A 22,510-nucleotide genomic window follows, 5' to 3' on the forward strand; every position below is an offset into this window, starting at 1 on the left:
CTGGGTTCAGGCAATTCTCCTGCCTCAACCTCCTGAGCAGCTGGGATTACAGGCACGCACCACCATGCCCAGCTAATTTTTTGTATTTTTAGTAGAGATGGGGTTTCACCATGTTGACCAGGATGGCCTCGATCTCTTGACCTCGTGATCCACCCGCCTCGGCCTCCCAAAGTGCTGGGATTACAGGCGTGAGCCACCGCGCCCGGCCAAGACAGGATATTTTTAATGGAGGAATGTGTGGTAAGTTGGATCTGACTTCTGTGGTGATTAATTAAAGATGAACCAGTTGGATTCTCTGTAGGAGGCACAATAGATATAGCAAATATTCTTTGGGTACTCAGTGATGTGTTTGAGTTGATCCACTAGTTTAAGAATAGCAAATGGAGAATAGGTGAAAACTGGAGGGTATGTACTTCCAAGAGGAGGCATCCTAACCACTTCTGGTAGAAGATAATACACTTGTAGAATCCTCTACTCCAGCACTGTTAATACTTTATCTGGTTAATACGTTATACTTTTTTTCTGGATCCCTTCACCAGAAAGTAACTGTCTTCTAAATACTACCCTTGAAGTTCTTAAATATTCATTTTGGTATGTTCCTGGAAGCAGTATTGCAGGAGGTCATAGAGCACTGCCTAGATCAGCTATTTGTGGTGTTACGTTAGGAGAGTAAAAAAAGATGTCAACTCACTCAGTATACTATAATCCTCTCTATGAAGTCATGTGACAAGGGGCAATTTATATTTAAGTGGCACCACTGTATATTGGAGGGGTGTTTCACAAGTGAACTCATAGATAAGACACCTCAGAAGTCAGAAGACCTGTGGCTATGGAAAGGAACAAGAAATAGACATAATCTCTGATTTTATTGAAACCTCAGTTTATTCTGCATGTAGACCTCATTATTTCTCTCAATCTGTGGACTCTGTAAATTGAATATGAGGCTGATGCCAGAGTACTTAAGACAGGCCTAGGCTGGAACATGGGCACTGGGACACAGGTCTTCCCTTTTTCCCCCACTCCCCACTCCACAAGGCTGTACCTGTGACTGGGACTTAGCTCTTTAGCTCTGGGAAGTTTCAAAACTGAAGTGAAACCAGTAGTTGGTCAGGTTGTGAGCCCTCAATGAGGATGACATCATCATGAAGTAGTACCAAATGACAGTCCCAAGCATTCGACAGGTTCCTCTTTGGGGCATTATGGTAGGGATGGTTTTCTTGATCTCTGACTGCCCCACTTCTACCAAGTATGTAGTGGTGATATTGGCTAGCGTTAGTGTAACCTTGAGTTATGGGGAGGATACGCCTCCTGACTGAGTATCTTATTGGTCCATAAAGCTGACGTATGATAATCTGTAATTTCCTCCCAGAGGCCATACCCTATGATCCATAGTTCTACTGGATAATAGAACAACTCTCTATTAGTGAGGCCTGGGGTGCTGGTGGGTCCTTGCCTTGTCTTTTGCCAGAAAGTGAGTATCAATGGACCTAAAAGCGTGTAGACATATTGACAGCAATTTGTCTATTTTTGCAGCAATGGTTTACTAGTTCAGAGAGCTCGGGAGGAGCTAGGACACAGGGGTAACCAAGAGCACAGATTCTAGAAGAAAGCCCTTGAGTCTCTCGTAAAACTAAGATAATATATGTAATTTCAGCACTACAATATTCACCCTGTCCCTTCCTCTTGCAGGAAGTTTGGAGAGGATTGGTTAACTCTTATCAAGAGGAACACACCAAATTTGGAGGTTGTTAACAGTAACAATCAAGTTAATTAAGGTTAATGGGAATTTTAACCTTTTAAGAAGACTATCTTATTCTTTCTGGAGACAGAGGATAGGAGAAGCCCAGGTTAGGCTTCCTTCCTATGTCACCAATAACTACTTTAAGCAGAGGGGAAGGGACTAACTAATTTAGAGGTGAAATTAACTTCTTCTCTTTAGTAGGTAGTTTTGGGTTACCCAGAATAGATCCTTTCAATTAAAGGAACTACCTAGCAGGAAACAGTTGGCCCTATTTAAATACTTTGTTTAGGATTGTATCATACTAGTTTCTACATACTTTTCATGATGAGGGAAGGGAACTGGGAGGAATTACACGCCAAGGAATTACACGCCAAGATCTTCCTATTGCCCCAACAACTAGAAATAATATATCCTCTACCATGCCTCTTCTGATGAGTACCAGTTGGGAGGTTCAGCCATACCTAGATGTTCACCAAGGTAAGCAAGGCATAGTAGTTATGTTTCATCCTTGGCGTTGAACTGAATTTCATCCCCTTAGCTAATGGCACAGTTTACTCACCAAGGATTTTAAAGTCCACCGCTCCTCACTTAAGAACAGGATGGTGTGAGATGTCAAGATGTTTCAGGAAACCAAGTGTACCATCTGCAGGAAGAAAATTATGCCTCCAAGGAGAGATGAGCCTTGCCCTTGAGTCATTTCTGGATGAAGTATCTGCAGAGGGCCTGAAAGACTCACTGGGTAAGCTGAAGAGACAGACCAGGAGTAACTATGGAAATGGAGGATACCACCTTTCTTAGAGTATGATGTGGGAGAAATGGTACTAACACCTCTGTGCTACTACTATTAAGGCCATGCCTTGTGCATGTACCCCTCATTAGTTGAGAATCAATTGTTTATGGGATTTAATATGATAATGAACCTTCAAAAACTAGATAATGTTTGCTATAGGTTGATATCATCATATTATTCTCTTAATACATTCCACAAAAATATGACCAATTACACATTTTTTCCTGATTAAAATATTTTTGGACCACATTAAATAAAACAGCTTCAGTAGTTTGGCTTCCTTTGAAACCAATCTAGAAGCTTCTATTGGTTAAAAAGCTATAAATATTAAAAATATAAAGTTAATAAACATGGTATACATCGTAGGTTAATCACAAAAGAATACAATTAGAATGTATTTCTTTCAAGCCAGATGAAGAGAGGTGAAAGAAAACAATCCAACAGAAGCAAGGAAGGAGAAATCCAATAGAAGACAGGAAGGAAAAAAAAGAGGCAAAGAAAAAGGGAAAATATTGTAAATAGAAAACCCACAATAAAATGGCAGAAATAAATACAAACAGGTCAGTAATTGTAATAAAATAAAACTTCGTATGAGTCTTCTCAAAAGACAAACTGCTCAAAATTAAATTTAAAAAGCTGGCTATATATGTAGTTAAAAAGGATATACTTAAACATAGAAGAAAATAAGACATAGGAAGAAACACTAGGCATATATTATCCAAAAGAAAGCGGGTATAGCAATATTAATATAAAATCTATACTGGGGGAAACCATTACTAAAAAAGTGAAATTTAATATAAAGGGAATAATGCATAAAGTTACAATTATAAACTTGTATGATCTAACCACATTGCCTCAAAGCGTAAAAAGCTAAGATTGAAAATTACAAGAAATGTTCAAGTCTGCCAAAAAAAAAACAACAAAAAAACAAAACAAAACCCATGACAGTAAAAGTATAGCAACTCATACTAGACATTAGCATTTCAGTCTTTAATGCTTACTACTAATTGTATCATTACCACTAAGTGTAGGAAAAAAATTATGACAGTCAAGGTTTTGTGACTCTAAAACTTTGTCTTTTTCCATCTATAACTTTGTGAAAATAACAGCTTGCTTTTTTAATATAATTGTCAGCCAAATATACCTGTTCAGTAAGTCTTCTTTGGGTTATTAAAAGGGGGGAATCACATGGCCATAATTTTGCCAAATTTTCTGTTCAGTAATAAGTGAAGTTGAGGGGAGAGAACCAATAGTTCTGTATTCCTTATTTGTGGTCTCTCATTTATTTTTCCTGTCAGCCCTTGAGGTAGTCTTCCTGTATTTAACCCATTTATACCTGAGGTTGTAATTTTTTGTTTTTCTTTCTTTTTTTTTTTTTTTTAAAGAGATGGGGTTTCACCATGTTGGCCAGGATGGTCTGGATCTCTTGACCTCGTGATCCACCTGCCTCGGCCTCCCAAAGTGCTGGGATTACAGGCGTGAGCCACCGCACCCGGCTGCAATTTTTTGAATTTTTGCAATCAGACCTTGGCGATGACCGTGAGCAGCAGGATATAAAATAACTCCCACATGCTTGGTGTTCCAATGATGGAACACTAGGAATAAATTGGGTAATGGGAAACTGAGGTACAGAGAAGTTAGGCAACTTGGCTAGGGTTGTACAACTTGTAAAACATGAGAGCCTGGGACTCAATCTTGTGTTAATGCCAAAGCCTTAGCATCACCTTTAGTACCAACACCACAATCAATCAATGTGTATAATCTGAGGGCATTGTTTTAAGTATTGTGGGGAAGAGGAAGTAGTATAATGAGATTTAAAGATCTGAAGATGAAAAGTCCAAATAAGAACCTTGAACTAAAATATATCAGTTAGTGTTTCAAGATTAGGAATCTGTTTCTTGACAGCTAGATTATGAAAATGGTGAGTGCCAAAAGAGAAATTCAGAAAAATATACTTACCTTTATTGTGAAATATGGTATATTTCACTTGTGTTTTGAGTAGTTTCTTATTATCCTAAACTTGCTTATGTGTGCTGGTGCAAATTGTTAAAATTTTAAATAACTATATAGTCCCTATTTTTGTTTGTCCTTATTTCCTTGTTTCTTATTTTTAGAACAATGTTCCAATTTCTAGAATCAAATAGTATGTGATTTTAAGTGAAAGTATGTAGTCATAAATTCATGAATCTAAGTATTTTAAACGATATTTTACTAATTGTTTAAATACATATTTATCTTTAAACATGAAAATATCAATATTCAAAAGTTTTATTTGAATGAACTATTATAGTAATAAAGCCAGAGAATTTTATTAGAGGCTACAAACACTGAAACTTTTTCATACATACAGTTTTAATGCAAATGAACTTAATGAACTTAATAAGACTTATCCACTTATTAACAACTTAAGTTCTATGAATTTACCGAACATTTCTTACTGTATTCTTATATCTTTCCTAACAAGCCTGCAGAAACCAGGTTAAATACCCTTGACAGTAGTTATAACCAAAGCAAATACCACCTTGTTAGCTAAAATGCCAAAGATTGGATAATGATAAATTATATACTTCATATCACATTTGAAACAAGCTTTTATACTTCCAAATTAAGAGACTTTACTATGAATTGCATAACAAATACACAATGCTATATTTTACATTTTTTTCTGAAGTGTAGCTGTTTTGTTGGACATGATGTATCTTTGAAGAACTGTGATGAATCTTATTTTTACATAGATCTCTTAGCTATCATCTAAAATGTATTTTAAAAAATATCAAAAGGCATTGAAGTTCTTGCTAACTGGGAAGGCCAGGAAGACCTATATTTTTATTCTATATTTAAATAATTTATTCAGGATTCTAAATGCAAGCAATACATAGGAAAGCATGATGGGTGCTTTTTCAGTTTTTTTTTTTTTTGTTATGGTAAGTTATGACTTTTTGACAGAATCAGATTGATACATCATACAAAATGTCCTATATAGCATATTTTTCATTAGCTTTAAAAGTCACTTAAGGAATTTATAAAGGCTTTCATAAAGAGTCTTCAATCTTGGTAAATTGAAGTTACTGCATTAATTTTTTATATTTAAATTTCCATAAAATTTATTTTACAGAAGCATATTTTATATAAAAAGCAAAACTTAGTACAGAGTTCTGTTTAATTTTATAAGTAATTACTGGAATATTAAATCAAGTTAAAATGTATAAGAAGCCTGTTGGTTTATAGAAGAAAGTTATTAGTACTAACATAAGCAAATTTTTGAAAATATATATGGTTAATTGCATAAAGCTGATGACTGCATTTCTGTGATATTTCAAGAATTGAAAAAAGTATTTTTGGCTTGGCTGTAATGGAAATATTTTTAACATTCCACTGTGATATTGTTTGACCTACTACAAAAAATAATTATGGTCCACAAAGTAGTAAGTTTTTTCTTATTTAAATGTTATCTACATAAAAGCCTCTAGAAGGTAGTTAATTCATAACAAATTTTAAATAAAACACTTTTGGATGTAACTGATGCCCTAAAATTAGTGTTTTAGCTTAAGGAGAATATGTAGCACTTTCTTCTTTTTACATAATCCATGGAGACGATCTAAAAGCAGAGCTGTCTGCACTGGGGCATAAAACCAAAATAAATGTATAACTGTGTAGCTGAGTGTAAAAGTTGAAATCAGTATATCAGGCAGAAAAACAGAGGAAAAATAGTGATTAAAGTAATAAAGCAGTCCAGGCCTAGGCCATATAGCTTGATTCGTTTTTAGACCATACTTTTTGATCCTGATTTAATGTTACATTTATTGTGTAATATATTAATAGGGTTAGCTATATTCCAATTTCCCTGAGACAGTCTAGGCTTAACGCTTACTGTAAGTTAGCTAAAATGTTAGTTTTGGAAAACAGTTTTTGAATAGAATGATTTTATAGGCTTATTAATTTGGCAAACTTCTTTGTTGGCCAATAAACACATATTTTAAAAATCATAATTTTAATTATTTTTGGTGCCCCCTTTCCCTCTTAAGTATTCATATTTGGATGATAAGTAGATTATTACCCCATGTAAGATCTCTAAGCAGAGATCAGCAAAGTCAAGAACTGTCTGGCTATTACAAAGATCAGAAGTTAAAGTGGAATTTGATATAACTGATGAAACATCAGAGGACCTCCTCTATAGGTGAATCACCTTGATTTCTATAAACATAATAAAAATCAAGTCTGCTGCTCATCAATGCAGGTGGGAGTGAGATTCAAGAGGAAATATGTGTTGTAGAACAAGGACTCCTAATTCTGAATCCTTATAGTGTTGTTTCAGAGAAGGTTAAACTAATAATTACATTGGAACTTGGCACGTATCTAAAGTTGTAATCAGTTCTGAAAAAAGATGTAGTTATACTACTACACATGACCATATTCAGACAGAACATAATTGTAAGTCTGTCTTACTGTAATAGAATGGACTGTACTTTATTAACAATAAAGATGAGATTCTTTTGAAACTGCATGACCTGAGATTAAATCATGTCAGTAAAAACTGTATTGTCACTTACCTTTAGCTATCATGTATGAAGATGTTTGGTTTGAAGGATGTTTAATGAGGAAAGACCAACTGGATGATTTATGTGAAGAAATGACATTTAGAATGAATTCTGGATGTTTCTCCAAATAATCCATCATTTAGAAGAAAATAAGGGAAGCTGAAATCTCTATAATGGATATACAAAATTTAAGCAAAGGTGACAGTTCTTCAGAAAGTAATTTTCAAGAAGCAAGTGAATGGATCAAATGAGTTGTATACAGTGTTAAGTTTATATCCCAAATCAAAGTTTGAATCTTAAAAAATAGTGTTTAGCTTCAAAAAGTCCCATAAAAAAACCAAACACATTATCCTTTCTTCAGCTTTCTAAACTTTTTTCATATCATGGCATAACCATAATATTCACCTGGCACACTTGGGTTAACAAAGGAGCCTGTGTGCACTGAAGGTGATGTGAAAAGATGTCCTGAATTCTCCATTGCTATTTTTAATACAGTTACTAAGATAACAAAGTCATTTATTCACTGGGGGGCAGGAGGAAGAAGTTAAATAAATAATGCTTTAGATCACTAATACAAATACTTAAACTCCAGTTCTGTAGGAAACCACCAGTTAAACATTTGATGCAAGACAAACTAAATCTTAATGAGGAATTCAGAATTTTATATTTATCAAAAATCAGATGTTGGTCAGTTTCCCTCCAAACTAGAAATAAGCCCACAGAATTCTGACCCATTAATTAGATGGGATTTGTCAGTTGTTTTTTATGATACCTTCACAAAGGGATGGAATGATAGCTAATAGATAAAGCTGCAAAAACTCACCTGTTAAAAAATTAGAACCTGTCTCTAGCCTCAGATTCCCAGTCCAGACAACTAGAATAGGTGCCACACTACTTGTTAATAAGTAATATTACAATAATACTGTCTGTTCTAATTAATATATATTTTCTCTTTTATCCTTTATATCTATACATGTATATATGCATATATTTGTGTATATATAATATAGTGATTTAAAAGCTCTAAGCACGAAGATATTTCTATAATATAAAAGGACTTCACTATATATTATCACAAAGCCTCAAGTTTCAGATGATTATATTCCATTAAATTAAAAAAAAAAACCAGAATGATGACATGTGCAATTGTACCCCAAAAGGCATCTGAAATTCAAATACTATGAGATATTGAAGGATGAATTTAGAAATGTTTTGATTGCAAATGCTTCATAAGGAAAAGTAAAACCACTATTAATGTAAATACCACAAGTCCCATTTGATGGAGAAAATACTGAGATAACTCATAGAATATATGATAGACTCAGCCTTCACAAATAGAAATCGACTAAATTGCGGTAAAAAATGTCATTTTTTTATCCTTAACTAGGGTTGTACCTGTGAAATCCTTCCAGGCAAACAGGACAGTTTTTTTGAAATAAAGAAGAAAATACAGATGTACAAAAGATTTGTATTAACTAACATATCCTTGCTAGTTTTGTCTGATCTTTAGGATTTAGTAACAAAGGTAATTCTCTGATCATCATCTTTTAAATTTTTCTCTTATAATATATAAAGCAAAATTAATAGAAAATTAAAAGGATATAACACTCCATGTTCAAGCAAAAACTATTCTGCTTCTCTTTTTTCATACTTCTAAAATGCTTGCTCTGTTATTATTAGGAACTGTTGTGAAAACCTTGGAGCTTTAAGAATATGCCAATGGGTTTAGAAATGGAAGAAAAGAGCTGTGAAAACTAAGAATGACATTCTTAAGTATGATTTATGTACATTTAAGCTGGATTCCTTAGCCAAACATCTTTCCCATAATATTGTCTGAAATGTTTTCGTGTTGCATTATACTACTGGAAATTCTACCAAACTGGATTAAGTCTTTTGGGTTAATAGGCATTCTCTTTTATCCTTTTCTTAGGGAAGTCAAGGGAAGGAAAGATACTTTTATCTATTTTGCCTTTATTTTTCCAAATCTAGAATTCCAGTTAGTATGATTAGATTATATATTTAAGTTAATATAGACTTTTGTGAAAGTATCATTTGGATTTAAATATCATCTGTGATATGCTTGGAACTGGACAAAACTCTTACAAAATTAAATATGCTTAATTGCATTTTTTTCTTTAAGTGTAGAATTTTATTTGAAAATGAAAGCAGAGATGACAGTACATACATAAGGGCTACATAATGAATATCCTTAAACCCTATCATTTTTAGTCAAGGAGGTTAACTGAATTTAGTAAGAAAAGACTCAAGAGTCTCTAGAAATTTGGAAACATTCTACCCAAAACAGAAAATAGAGGTCCTCCATAATAAGGCTAGTAGCTGGAAAGAGGAGAAGCCTAGAATGAAGGGAGGTCTTTCTCACTGTCAGCACATCAGTTTTTTAAAAAATTGATCCAGACAAGGGAATAGTATTTGGAGAACAAGTTGGAGAAGAGATATTCCAGTGGGTAGACAGGAAAGGCCTCCCAGATTGAAAGAGGACAACTAAGGCCCAGTGCAGTGGCTCAACACCTGTAAATCCCAGCACTTTGGGAGGCTGAGGTGGGAGGATCTCTTGAGGCCAGGAGTTCAAGCCTGGGAAACCTAATGAGACCTCATTTCTACAAAAAAAAATTTAAGAAATTGACAGGTATAGTAATGTTGGTACATGTCTGTAGTCCTAGCTACTCTGGAGGCTGAGGTGGGAAGATTGCTTAGTCTAGGAGTTTGAGGTTGTAGTGAGCTATGATTGCATCAGCCTGGACAAGAGAGAGATACTGTCCCCCACACCCATGCTTACCAGTCCTCTGCAAANAAAAAAAAAAAAAAAAAAAAAAAAAAAAAAAAAAGAAAAAGAGAAAGGGCAACTAATAGGCCTATGGAACTCATGAGATAGAACAAGTAGAGTTTAATTTCTAGCTTGAAATTTTCTGAGGGGAAAACTTTTTAAAGGATTAAAAGCCATCAAAGACAAAGGTATAGAGAGAATGCCACAAAACTGGTCAGTGGTTAGTAAAGGGAGAAAATAAATATTAAGAAGTTAGGGACAGTTGCTTTCAAGGCTTTATACCTCTGGAAAGAAACTTGACTCATAAAATAACAACACAAAAACTACCATCTTTTAAAACAATAATTTTTCCCAGGAAATAAAAACTCTTAGAGAAATGGAGAAAGAAAAAAGTACAAGTCTAATCAAATAACTTTCTTCTTAGACATTTTCTCTTTAGGCTTAAGGGTATACCAGAATCTTATAGGTATATTCCAAGAAGTGTGAGGATCTAGGTCCCCCAGAGTTTCTCTGATGAACAGCCACCAACTGTTGCTCATCTCCTGAAGTGAGAAAACTCTTAACAGGGGAGGAAATGACGGGCCTTGGGCTCTAAGAATAGAGAGGCCACTTCTCACACTCCTGTGTTTCAAGGGGAAGAGTAAGTCCAACAAACAGCAGCTACCATAGCTGCTAATCAGAGAGTGGTATTCAACATAGAAGGACAAAGCTGATGCCATATTTTTAAGGACTTATGCACAGGGATTAAAAACACTTAATAGAGTTGAAAGAAACAGCACCAATTATAAATATTATTTATATTCATCCTTTGGGTAAAAATTTCCCCTTTGCCACTTTTAAGTCTATAGGGATTTCAGAAGAAATTGGAGTCAAACTATAGGTCTAGAGGCCAACAATTTATTACAACAAAGAGCATGTTGAAGCATGATATTGAAGTTATATTAGATACTCTCCTAAAGTCCTTTGATTCTGTATTTTAATTTAATTGAAGCACAGTTTCTGGGAAATATACAAAGAATTTTTGTGTGTAACTCCCAATTCATTATTTTATAGTTAAGTGTAGTATAAATCCAGGAAACACACTCCTACATATGGGGATTATCATGTATAAATTTGTTTGAAAACTGTACTGTTCTTGTGAAATTTATAAAGCAATCTGTTATAAACTAAATCATACCTCTTTCCAAGCCATCCTTCTGAAATCAGCTGACAAAGTTAAAGTCTAATTTCCCAAGATTCTTTATCTTTTGACATGTTACTATCTTTCTATCTCTGATTGTATTGGAAATTTTGGGAAAACAGTTTGCAAAGTTATTACCTTGTGATTTTGGTACATGTACTAATATCTATATTATCCATTTTATTCCAACATCAAGTGAATTTCAGATAATTTCTTCAGATTGTCCTTCAGAATGGGTCCTAAGTAAAACCTTACTTTTCAAAATTATCTATTAGAGATATACTACAAAATGGAAAGAAATAAAATGGGTTTTACTTAGTACATGTATGGAGAATTTTTGTTCTCTCAATCTATCTGTTTTTAGAAGTAACATGTTTGGGGCTGGGTATAGTGGCTGATGCCTATAATCTCAGCACTTTGGATGGCCAAAGCAGAAGGATCACTTGAGCCCAGGAGTTTGAGACCAGCTTGGGGAACCTAGTAAGACCCCGTCTCTACAAAAAATAAAAGATTGCCGGGCGCGGTGGCTCAAGCCTGTAATCCCAGCACTTTGGGAGACCAAGGCGGGTGGATCACGAGGTCAAGAGATCGAGACCATCCTGGTCAACATGGTGAAACCCCATCTCTACTAAAAATACAAAATATTAGCTGGGCATGGTGGCGCGTGCCTGTAGTCCCAGCTACTCAGGAGGAGGAAGGAGAATTGCCTGAACCCAGGAGGCGGAGGTTGCGGTGAGCCGAGATCGCACCATTGCACTCCAGCCTGGGTAACAAGAGTGAAACTCCGTCTCAAAAAAAAAAAAAAAAAAGATTGAGTGTAGTGGTACATGCCTGTAATCCTAGCTACTGGGGAGGCTGAGGTGAGAGGATGGCTTGAGGCCAGGAGTTTGAGGTCACAGTGAGCTGTGATCGAATAACTGCATTCCAACCTCGGCCACAGAACAAGAATGTCTCTTTAAAAAAAAAAAAAAAGAGTAACATATTTGAGCTATTAAGCTAGGCCATAAAGAAGGCTGAATGATATCCTCCATTTATTCAGATTGTTAAGAAACTCCAAAATTTTTATTAGCTTCTAAAAATAAAGTTAAATTCTAAGAAAGTATATATGTATAAATTGTATATATGTATGTATATATATATAAATTGTATATATGTGTGTATATATGTATATAAACATGTATATATGTGTATGCATATTATCTATATAGCTCTGTGGAAGAAACACACTTGGGTATCAATTATTATCAAAATTCCTTATCCAATAATACATCATTAATTTTTATTAGCAGTCCAGGATTTGTTTAGCATCTTAACATTTGAAAATAAAAACATAAACTTTTTGGTTCTCAAGGATAGTTTTTTAAAAGAAAATCTCAAACATCAGTGGTTAGTAATTTTTTCCTTACAGAACAAAAACTTTTGAAATTTCATTGTGGGACTTAATCTATTTACATTCCTAAAACTGAGAATAATCAATGTACTTGAGATCCTTGTATGCTAGCATACATTCGTAAAGTTCTGCTGTTCTCATAAAACAATTTGACTAGCAAACATATTCATTACGGTTTCAAAAGAAAACACCCTATTTGACTCACCAGAAAAAGCTTTGTGATCTATATCCTATTATTTCTGCTGCTGCTGCTGAGAATGGAATACATTTGGGGTTGAAACAGGAGATAAAAGAGATACATTTATTAGGGGAATACCAACTTTTATGGCTCCCCCTGCCCCCACCACCTAAAATTAGCAAGTCAGTGAAAGAACTGCAAAAGAATATAAAGAGGAATATTTCCTGTACTACTGTAGAAATTTTAGAGATTAAAAACCCCTGTGTAGGATTTGTTCTGTACCTTTTGAATAATGAATGACTTCCCCTCCCATCTATTTTCCAATTTTATAGTAAAAACTGGCTTTATAATCAGAATCTAAAATTTTCTTTTGGTGTAAAAAATAGTTTTGCATTTTATGGAAACAATTGTCCTTTTTAAAATTAATCACATGTATAATTGAATATATTGGTTGCATATAAGAAGAAAAGGTTTAAGGATTAAAGCGTTCAAAGAACATTAATTTGGTGGAATTTCAATCAATGTTATGCGATCATGTCAGAGGTGAACTCTTCTTTTATCAAAATTCCCAAGGTGGATCCATATTTTATAAAATTTGATACCAAATAAATTATGTTATAGGAGGATTTCAATATTGTCTTAAACATTGGAGAAATAATTTAATATAGTCAAATTACATGAAAAGGCAAGAATATTGATCATGTTGATGGTATTTCTAATATTTGGAAAATGTTATAAAAAAGAAATATAAATACCATTCAGATTCTGAAAACCACAGCAGATGCAAAATTAAGGAGTAGCAGTTACAGATGAATGAAAAATTAGACAAAAGCATATTAAATGACAAAATGGCAAAGCAAAAAAATAGAATTAAATCATTAATATTAAAATAGTATACTGTTGTAAAATATATGAAAGTATTAAAAGTGTTATAATTAAAAGTGATTCTTATCCTAAATATGAAAATAAATATAAAATAATGTGAAACATAACATCTAATAGTTTGATAAGGAAAAATAACCCAAAGCAGAGAAAATAAAAGACACCTCACTATTCCCAATGTGGTTATTATTTATGGAATGGATAAAACATGTTGTAGAAAAGGTCATTACAGTTAGATTAGCACATAAAAAACCAACATGCCACATCTACCTAAATAATTTTGCAGAACAGCTGAAAAAGCAAATTTTATCAAATTTAGACAGCTTATATTGGAATAACTGAGTATGGTGAGGTATTAACTAACCCTAAGTTTCACAATGGGCAGTTTCTAGCTGTTTTGTTGAAGCTGGATCTCGGCCACACAAGGATCACTGGACAAGAAATCAGTTGAGCTGGACTAGAGCTGCCCAATTGTCTTAATAATGAATGCTCCACACTGTCTGTTAAGTAAAGAGAAAATATAGATCAGGAACACTGAATGGAAAAAAAAAAGATAAGTTAGAACAGATGAGTGCAGACAATCAATCAACATTCACTAAATATCTGCAGAACTTTGGTACCAATTAAATTAAAATGTTAAAAAGTGAGATGCTAGCAATTAGGAGGGCCCCTGAACTCAGGAAAAGCTTGTTTCTGCTGAGAGCTTAGAATTGATATTAAACAATCTCTAGTCTAGTATTACAGTATAAATGTTTGGTAAATAAAACAAAGGATGGGTCAGCACAGATTACGAGTTACATTTCCTTCTCTTAGGTGAGTCTTAAAAACTTGTTTTTAAAAGAGGAATTGTGTTTTTGGCAGGAGGCTCTTTAGAAAGTTGTCCAAAACCCAAAAGTATCCTTTAAGTGGGCATAAGTAGGACAGGCATATAGGTACTTACACTGTATAATTCAGAAGAATTTCACATACCTGTGTCATCCTGGCATTTTTATTGTTGTTGTTGTTAATACTAGTTTGGGTCAAAGAATCAACCTAGTTACTACTACCTTTTTGGCAATTTGGGCCTAAGCCAGCTCCTAATTTAGGGAAGCAAGCTGTCCTAAGACATATTTTAAATTGTGGATAGGCTCAAAATTTTCCATATTTGTTCTACTATCTCTAGAGCAGTTCTAATAGAATGGTCTATGTTGCTGGGAATGTTTTACGTCTACACTATCAAGTACAGTGGCCACTAGTCACATGTGGCTATTTAGCACTTGAAATGTGGTTAGTTGCAACTCAAGAACTGAATTTTTAATTTAATTTAAATTAATTTAAAATAAAAATTAAATAGCCTCATGTAGCTAGTGGGTACCATGTTGGAGATAGCATGGCTCTAATGGCTCAACTTGGTTGGGTTTGCTAAAACCAAACTCTACAGACTGGCCTAAATTTCCCTGGCCTGTTTAATACTGTCCAGTACCATTTACTAATGTTCATAGCTGTATTCCCAATACCTAGAATAATGACAAGCACAAGGTAGGTGCTCAATAAATATTTGCTGAATGAATAAAATCTATTATGATAATACACAACTATTCATACCCAGTTAACTACTTATAGGCTATTGGCTGTAACCCAATGAACACTGGTCCTCCCAGGTGAAACAGAGATAAATGAAGTTAAATTGTTTTATGTATATGAAATTACTTGGTTAAAGGCTCAATGTGCTAGAGAGAACAGGGACCAGTACTAACTTCAGTATATTCATATATGAATAATTTAGGTTGATAAATATGGTAAAACTGGAGAGAATATATATCACTCTGTTGCCCAGGCTGGAGTGCAGTGGTGTGATCTCAGCTCACTGCAAACTCTGCCTCCCAGCTTCAAGCAATACTCATGCCTCAGCATCATAAGTAGCCGGGACTACAGGTGCACGTCACCATGTCCGGATAATTTTTGAATTTTTAGTAGAGATGGGGTTTCACGTGCTGCTTAGGCTGGTCTTGAACTCCTGACTTCCGGCAATCCACCCACCTTGGCCTCCCAAAGTGCTGGGATTATAGGCATGAGCCACCGTGCCTGGCCAGAGAATATAATATTTAATGGTAAGGGTGTGGCTAACAGTTGATGAGAGTGATAAGAGGGGAAAACTTAATGTCAGATAAAAGCTAAATTCAGATTTTATGCATGACTAAAAGGTGGAAAGTGAAGATGTGGAAGTTTTGAAGAAATGTATACTAATCCTAGGCCGGGCATGGTAGCTTATGTCTGTAATCCCAGCACTTTGGGAGGCCGAGGCGGGTGGATCACCTGATGGATCCAGGCCAAGGTGGGTGGATCATGAGGTCAGGAGTTCGAGATCAGCCCAGCCAATATGGTGATAGCCCATCTCTACTAAAAATACAAAAATTAGCTGAGTGTGATGGCACACGCCTATAGTCCCAGCTACTTAGGAAGCTGAGGCAGGAGAATCGCTTGAGCCTGGGAGGCAGAGGTTGCAGTGAGCTGAGATCGTGTCACTGCACTCCAGCTCAGGTGACAGAGCAAGACTCTGTTTCCAAAATATATATATATATATATACACACACATATATATATGGTAATCCTATTAGGCAGTAATGTAGCTTTGAAAAAGGATTTGGCAGTGGAGAGATAAATAAATAAAGCTGACCCTTGAACAACATGTGTTTGAACTGCATGGGTGTACTTATTAAATATATGTGAAGTTTTTTTTTTGTTTGTTTTGTTTTTTTCCTGAGACAGGATCTCACTCTTTCACCCAGGCTGGAGTGCAATGGTGAGATCTTGGCGCATTGCAACCTCTGCCTCCTGGGCTCAAGTGATTCTTGTGCCTTAGCCACCTGAGTAGCTGGGATTACAGGCATGCACCACCATTCCTGGCTAATTTTTGCATTTTTAGTTGAGACAGGGTTTCACCATGTTGACCAGGATGGTCTCAAACTCCTGGCCTCGAGTGATTCGCCCACCTTAGCCTCCCAAAGTGCTGAGATTACAGGCATGAGTCACTGCACCTAGCCACTTACATGTAAAGTTTTTTTCAATAAATATATCAGAAAATTATTTGGAGATTTGCAACAATTTGAAAAAACTCACAGATGAGCTGTACTGCCTAAGAAATACTGAAAAAATTAATGAGGCATTTTTAAAGTTAGGTATGTCATGAGTGCATAAAATATATGTAGGGTTATTCTATCATTTACTACCATAAAATATACACAAATTTTTAATAAAAAGTTAAAATTTATCAAAACTTCTGCATATAAACACAGACCATACATGGTGCCACTTGCAGTTGAGAGAAATATAAACAACTGTAAAGATGCAGTATTATATCATAACTTCATAAAATTTACAGTAGGTTCATACTGTATTACTATAAAAATTTCATAGCAACTTCCTATTACTATTGCAGTATGCTCAAATGATGAGCTCAAGTATTGTGTCTGCTTAAAATACCATGTGATGGTAATCATCTCTGTGTGAGCAGTTCACCTCTCCAGCAAATTGCATATCAAAGTAAAATTTAATCTTTCTCAGTTTTTGCATATTTCTCATGTTTAGTGCAATACTGTAAACCTTGAATAACACCATAAGACCCTTAAGAAATGCCACTAATAATGCAGGAAGTGCTCCCAAGAAGCAAAGTCATGACATTATAAGAAAAAGTTGAATTGCTTAGTATACACTGCAGATTGAGGTCTGCAGCTGAGGCTGCTCACCACTTCAAGACAAATGAATCCAGCATAAGGACCACTGTAAAAAAAAAAAAAAAAAAAGGAAATTCATGAAGGCACTGCTGCAGCTATGCCAGCAGGCACAAACACCTTGGACTTTTTGTAAAATAATATCTTTTTATCTTGTGTTAGAAAATGCAGCTTTTATGTGGATGTGGGATTGCTATAAGAAAGGCAAACCTATAGACTCTAATATGATTTGAGAAAAAGCAAAGTCATTATATAACAACTTAAAGCAAAAGGAAGGTGAAGGATCTCAAGCTGGATAATTTAATGCCACTAAAGGGTGGTTTGATAATTTTAGAAAGAGGTTTGGCTTAAAAAATGTCAAGATAACAGGAGAAACAGCTTCTAAAAGACAGCAGATGAGTTCCAGAAGGCAGCAGATGAGTTCCAAGATGCCATTATGAAAATCATTGAGGAAAAAGGATATCTGCCTAAACAGGTTTTTAATGCAGACAGATGTGCCTTATTCAAGAAAAGAAAATGCCAAAAGAACATTTATTAATAAGGAAGAGAAGGAAGCATCAGGATTTAAGGCAGGAAGGGAGAGGCTAACTCTAGTGTTTTGTGCAAATGCAGTCAGGTTTATGATCAGTGCTGCCCTTATCTATAAAGCTGCTAATACCTGAATCTTGAAGGGAAAACATAAACACCAGATGCCAGACTTTTGACTGTGCAACAAGAAGGCCTGGACAGTAAGAATCCTTTCTCTGAATTGGTTCTACTGATGCTTTGTCCCTGAAGTGAAAAAGTAGCATGCCAGTAAAAGATTGCCTTTTAAAACTCTTTTGATATTATACAATGCTCTGGCCACCCAGAACCCTACGAGTTCAACACTGAAGGTATCAAAGTGGTCTATTTGTCCCTAAACACAATGCCTCTAATTCAACCTCAGAGGGTCATAAGGACCTCTAAGGTTCATTACACATGATATTTTATGGAAAGAATTGTCAACTTTATGGAAGAGACCCCAAAGGGAGAATATCATGCAAGTCTGGAGGGATTACAGCATTGAAGATGCCATTGTTATAGAAAAAGCTGGAAAACCATCAAGCCTGAAATAATAAATTCCTACTGGAGAAACTGTGTCTAGATGTTGTACATAACTTCACAGGATTTACAACAGAGCCAATCATGGAAATCATGAAAGAGATTATGGATATGAAAAAAACGGTGGAGGGTGAAGGGTTTCAAGATATAGATCTTAGAAAAATTAAAGAGCTAATAGACACAATACTAAAGGAATTTATGGAAGACAACTTGATGAAGATGACTGTTTCTGATCTAGTACCAATGAGGAAGAGGACATAGAATAAGCTGCACCAAATTGACATTAGACAGTCTGGATTATTCAAGACTGCTTTTGACTTCTTTACAACAATGAACTTAGAGAACTCCCTTAGGAAGACAGTTTAGAGGAAAAAGGGAATTGTGCTATAATTAGTGGTTGATAAGAGAGGAAGAAATATATTTCTTAAAGAGACACTGAAAGATCAAACTGAAGGCAAAGAAAGAGAGTCATATCTTAGGAATAATAAAATTTGAAGACAGGCTAGTTGACAGTATTGAATTAAAGAAAATCTAAGAAGACAAAGACTAGCACAAGACCTTTGGGATTTGGCTAACAAGAAGCTGTCAAACATATCTTGGCAATATATCTTAAGATGAGTAGTTTGAATAGATTGCAATGCTGAATAAACAATTTCATATGAAATAATTTCATATGGAATAAAAAGCATACCCCTATATTCTTCCCCCACACTTTTCTAAGGTAAATTTAAAATGCTGTTAATGATGTGTAGAATACAAAATCCTACTACCTGATCTCATCATATGTCCTGAAAGTAGAGGAAGATATTCAAATAATTTTTAAAAACTATTCTGTAAGAGATTAAGGTTTCATGAGTAGAATTTTATGTAATGATAAGTACAGTGCCTATCCAAGTAGTCTAGGTTCTAATGGAAAAGAAGAAAAGACTAGGTAAAAGGAGAAAAGAATGTTCAATTAGAAGGAATGATCGACACAGAATTCAAGGAAAGTGAGTGCTCAAACTAAGAATGGACACCCATAATTGGATCTGAAAATAAAACAGTAAGATTTTTCCCCAAAAAAGAAGTGTAAGATTTACTCAGATTACCGTACCAATTAATACTCATCCGTACACAGTAATGAATGAATAAATATCACAAATTACCTTTTACTTACACTTCCCCCTCACTTCAGTATTTTGGCTAGTAAGGGCTTATGGCTAATGTAAATATTAAAATAGCCCAGAGGCTCAGGGTCAGATAATTCATGTTAAACTAAAAAATAGATTTAAAAGAAATAATTAAAAATAAAATTATAGCAAATGCATTTATGCTATATTTCATATTATACTGTAACTCAAGGGTCATAAAACTATGGACAGCAGGCCAAATCTGGCTCATCACCTGTTTTTTAAAAAAAATTTTATTTATTTATTATTATTTTTTATTATACTTTAAGTTCTGGGGTACACGTGCAGAACATGCAGGTTTGTTACACAGGTGTACATGTGCCATGGTGGTTTGCTGCACCCATAAACCCATCATCTACATTAGGTATTTCTCCTAATGCTATTCCTCCCCATCACCTGTTTTATAGATAAAGTTTTACTGGAACACAGCCTTACTCATTGTTTCTGTTTTGTCTATGGCTACTTTCATGCTACAATGGCAGAGTTGAGTAATTTTGATAGCAACTATGTATTTAGCCTGTAAAGCTCAAAACATTTACTATTGGGCCCTTTTGTGACCCCTGGTTTAACTTTCCAGTCTGGAAAGAAGTTTTCAGGCTAAGAACTTCTGATAATACTAGGAAAGGAAACCTTAATAAGGTGCTCTAAGTGCATATGGTGAATATATTCTTGGTATGGACTGAATGTTTGTATCCCACCCAAATTCATATGTAAAAGCCCAGTGTGATGGTATTTGGAGGTGGGATCTTTGGGAGGTAATTAGGTCATGAGGGTGAGCTCTCATGAATGGGATTAGTGCCCTTGTAAGAAGAGACAGGAAAGAGCTTGCTTCTGCTCTCTCTGCCTTTCACCTTGCAGACTGGAGAAGACAGGCATCAGCAAACCAGGAAGTTAGTTCTTAACAGATACCAGACCTCCCAGCACCTCAGCATTGGACTTTCCAACCTCTTGGTCTCCAAAACTTTGAGAAATAAATGTTTGTTGCATAAGCTACCCAGTCTATGATGTAGCTGTTATAGTGGCCTGAACTAAGACAACTTTATAATGCGAGAATAATTTATTACCAGACTTAAATATATTGGATTCACTTTAATTCAATCAGAAATTACAAGTTTAATAGAAACCTTGAGAGAAAGAAGCTATAAAACACTAGTGCTTTTGAGACTACAAATAACAGGATTAAATAGATATATGTTTAGATATTTAGGAAAATAAGTATGTGTGCATTTGTTACCATGGTTAAGTTAAATCTCTACTTATTCTGTGTTTTACTGTTAGTTGAAAAAAATGGTAAGAGGGGACATCCTTGCCTTGTTGCTAATAGTTTTTACTCATTTCAAAATAGAAAAGTGATACCTTTGAGTGATAAATGTTTACATAAGAATTTTTAGAAATGTGCATTATAGTATATATAACTTAATTTGATATCCTAGAGAAGATCTATTGATATTTCCCTCATTTATTCTTTTTACTTATTTCCAAAACAAGCTAATTTAACTTAGGTCCTTCCAGTTTCAATAAAAAGCACATGTTGGCACTGAATTTTGCCATATTTAAAGGAAATAGCCATTGAAAATTCTTTTTTTTTTTTTTTTCTTTTGCTCTGTCACCGGGGCTGGGGTACAGTGGCATGATCTTGGCTCACTGCAAGCTCTGCCTCCTGGGTTCAAGCAATTTTCCTACCTCAGCCTCCCGAGTAGCTGGGACTATAGGCATGTGCCACCACGCCTGGCTAGTTTTTGTATTTTTGGTAGAGACAGGGTTTCACCATTTTGGCCAGGCTGGTCTTGAACTCCTGACCTTGTGATCCACCTGCCTCGGCCTCCCAAAGTGCTGGGATTACAGGCATGAACCACCACACCTGGTGCCATTGACAATTCTAAAGTAACAGTTTAAGTTACAAGAAAATTATGGGCTTAGGTCATGAAGACAGCTGAAAGTAATCTTGAGGGTAAGGTCTTATTAATTGTATTTACAGCACTGCAGATACTGTTTTTCAAATGTCATGCTCAATGGATATTTGATGAACTAGTGAGAATGAGCTCTTACTTAAGGCTTGTAATATGGTAGAGTCCATATGTTATTTTTATGTGAAGGACAGCTTATTTATGTGACTTATAGAGTTAACTAATGATCCATAATACATGAAGATTCTGCCAGATTTGACAGTATGTAGCAATATTTAAAGAAATGGCAGTAATAACTTAAATCTGTAAGTCAAGTTTTATTTTAGGTATAGTTTTTGTTTGTTTGTTTGTTTTTGAGACAGTTTCGCTCTGTCACCCAGGATGCAATGCAGTGGCATGATCTTGGCTCATTGAAACCTCTGCTTCTTGGGTTCAAGTGATTCTCGTGCCTCAGGCTCCCGAGCTGCTGGGATTACAGGTATGTACCACCACGCCCAGCTATTTTTTTTTTTTTTTTTTTTTTTTTTTTTTTTTTAGGGTTTCACTGCACTGGTCAGACTGGTCTTGAACTCCTGGCCTCAAGTGATCTGCCCACCTTGATCTTCCAAAGTGCTGGGATTAAGGCATGAGCCACTGCGCCCAGCCTATTCTGGCTATAGTTGTAATATCATCCTCCAATTAAATATGTGTATTTTTGCCAGATTAGAAGGATAAACAAGCTGATCTGATTTTTATTCCCTTTCCTTACTTTTAAGAAAATTTCTTAAGGAGCAGCATTCAAAAATGAGAAAAAAATGTACCAAGTCAATATAGGAAGTAAAAATAAAGGGAATTGAGGTAATCTCCAGCTCATATAAGCATTATAGGAGTAAGACAAAATTGACAGTATGGAATGGAAAAGATCCTATAAATATTTTTTTAGGTAAAAATTTTTTGACTAAACTTTACAGTTTAATGAGGAGGCTTCTAAATAAACCTTGGTTTAAATTTCCAGGATGACATGAAGAACTCTTCCTTAAAGATTTATAAGATGAAACAAGCAGCTATTTTCACACTGCAATAAAGAGCTAATACAATTTGGGTTAGGAATATCTCATTGCAGAAAGAATTTATTCTGCAAAGATAAAGTGTTCTGCAATGTACAAATACTTTAAAAC

General features: G+C 35.0%; 1 protein-coding gene across 3 annotated transcripts in view; it reads right to left on the reverse strand.

The window, feature by feature from the left end:
• Nucleotides 1-12,288: 12,288 nt before the first annotated feature.
• BOLL (boule homolog, RNA binding protein) overlaps nucleotides 12,289-22,510 on the reverse strand; it is a 58,676-nt gene continuing 48,454 nt past the window's right edge. For 2 of the 3 annotated variants that reach the window (XM_017545176.2, XM_037744523.1), the window contains one exon: nucleotides 13,652-13,984. In XM_017545176.2, coding sequence (XP_017400665.1) covers nucleotides 13,961-13,984 — 24 coding nt within the window. In that variant the 3' untranslated portion in view covers nucleotides 13,652-13,960. Of the gene's footprint in view, nucleotides 13,985-22,510 lie in introns of all 3 variants that reach the window. The other variant, XM_017545177.2, reaches the window with a different exon arrangement.

This window comes from Cebus imitator, unplaced genomic scaffold (genome assembly GCF_001604975.1).
Source record: "Cebus imitator isolate Cc_AM_T3 unplaced genomic scaffold, Cebus_imitator-1.0 Scaffold178, whole genome shotgun sequence".
NCBI classification, from domain to species: Eukaryota; Metazoa; Chordata; class Mammalia; order Primates; family Cebidae; genus Cebus; species Cebus imitator.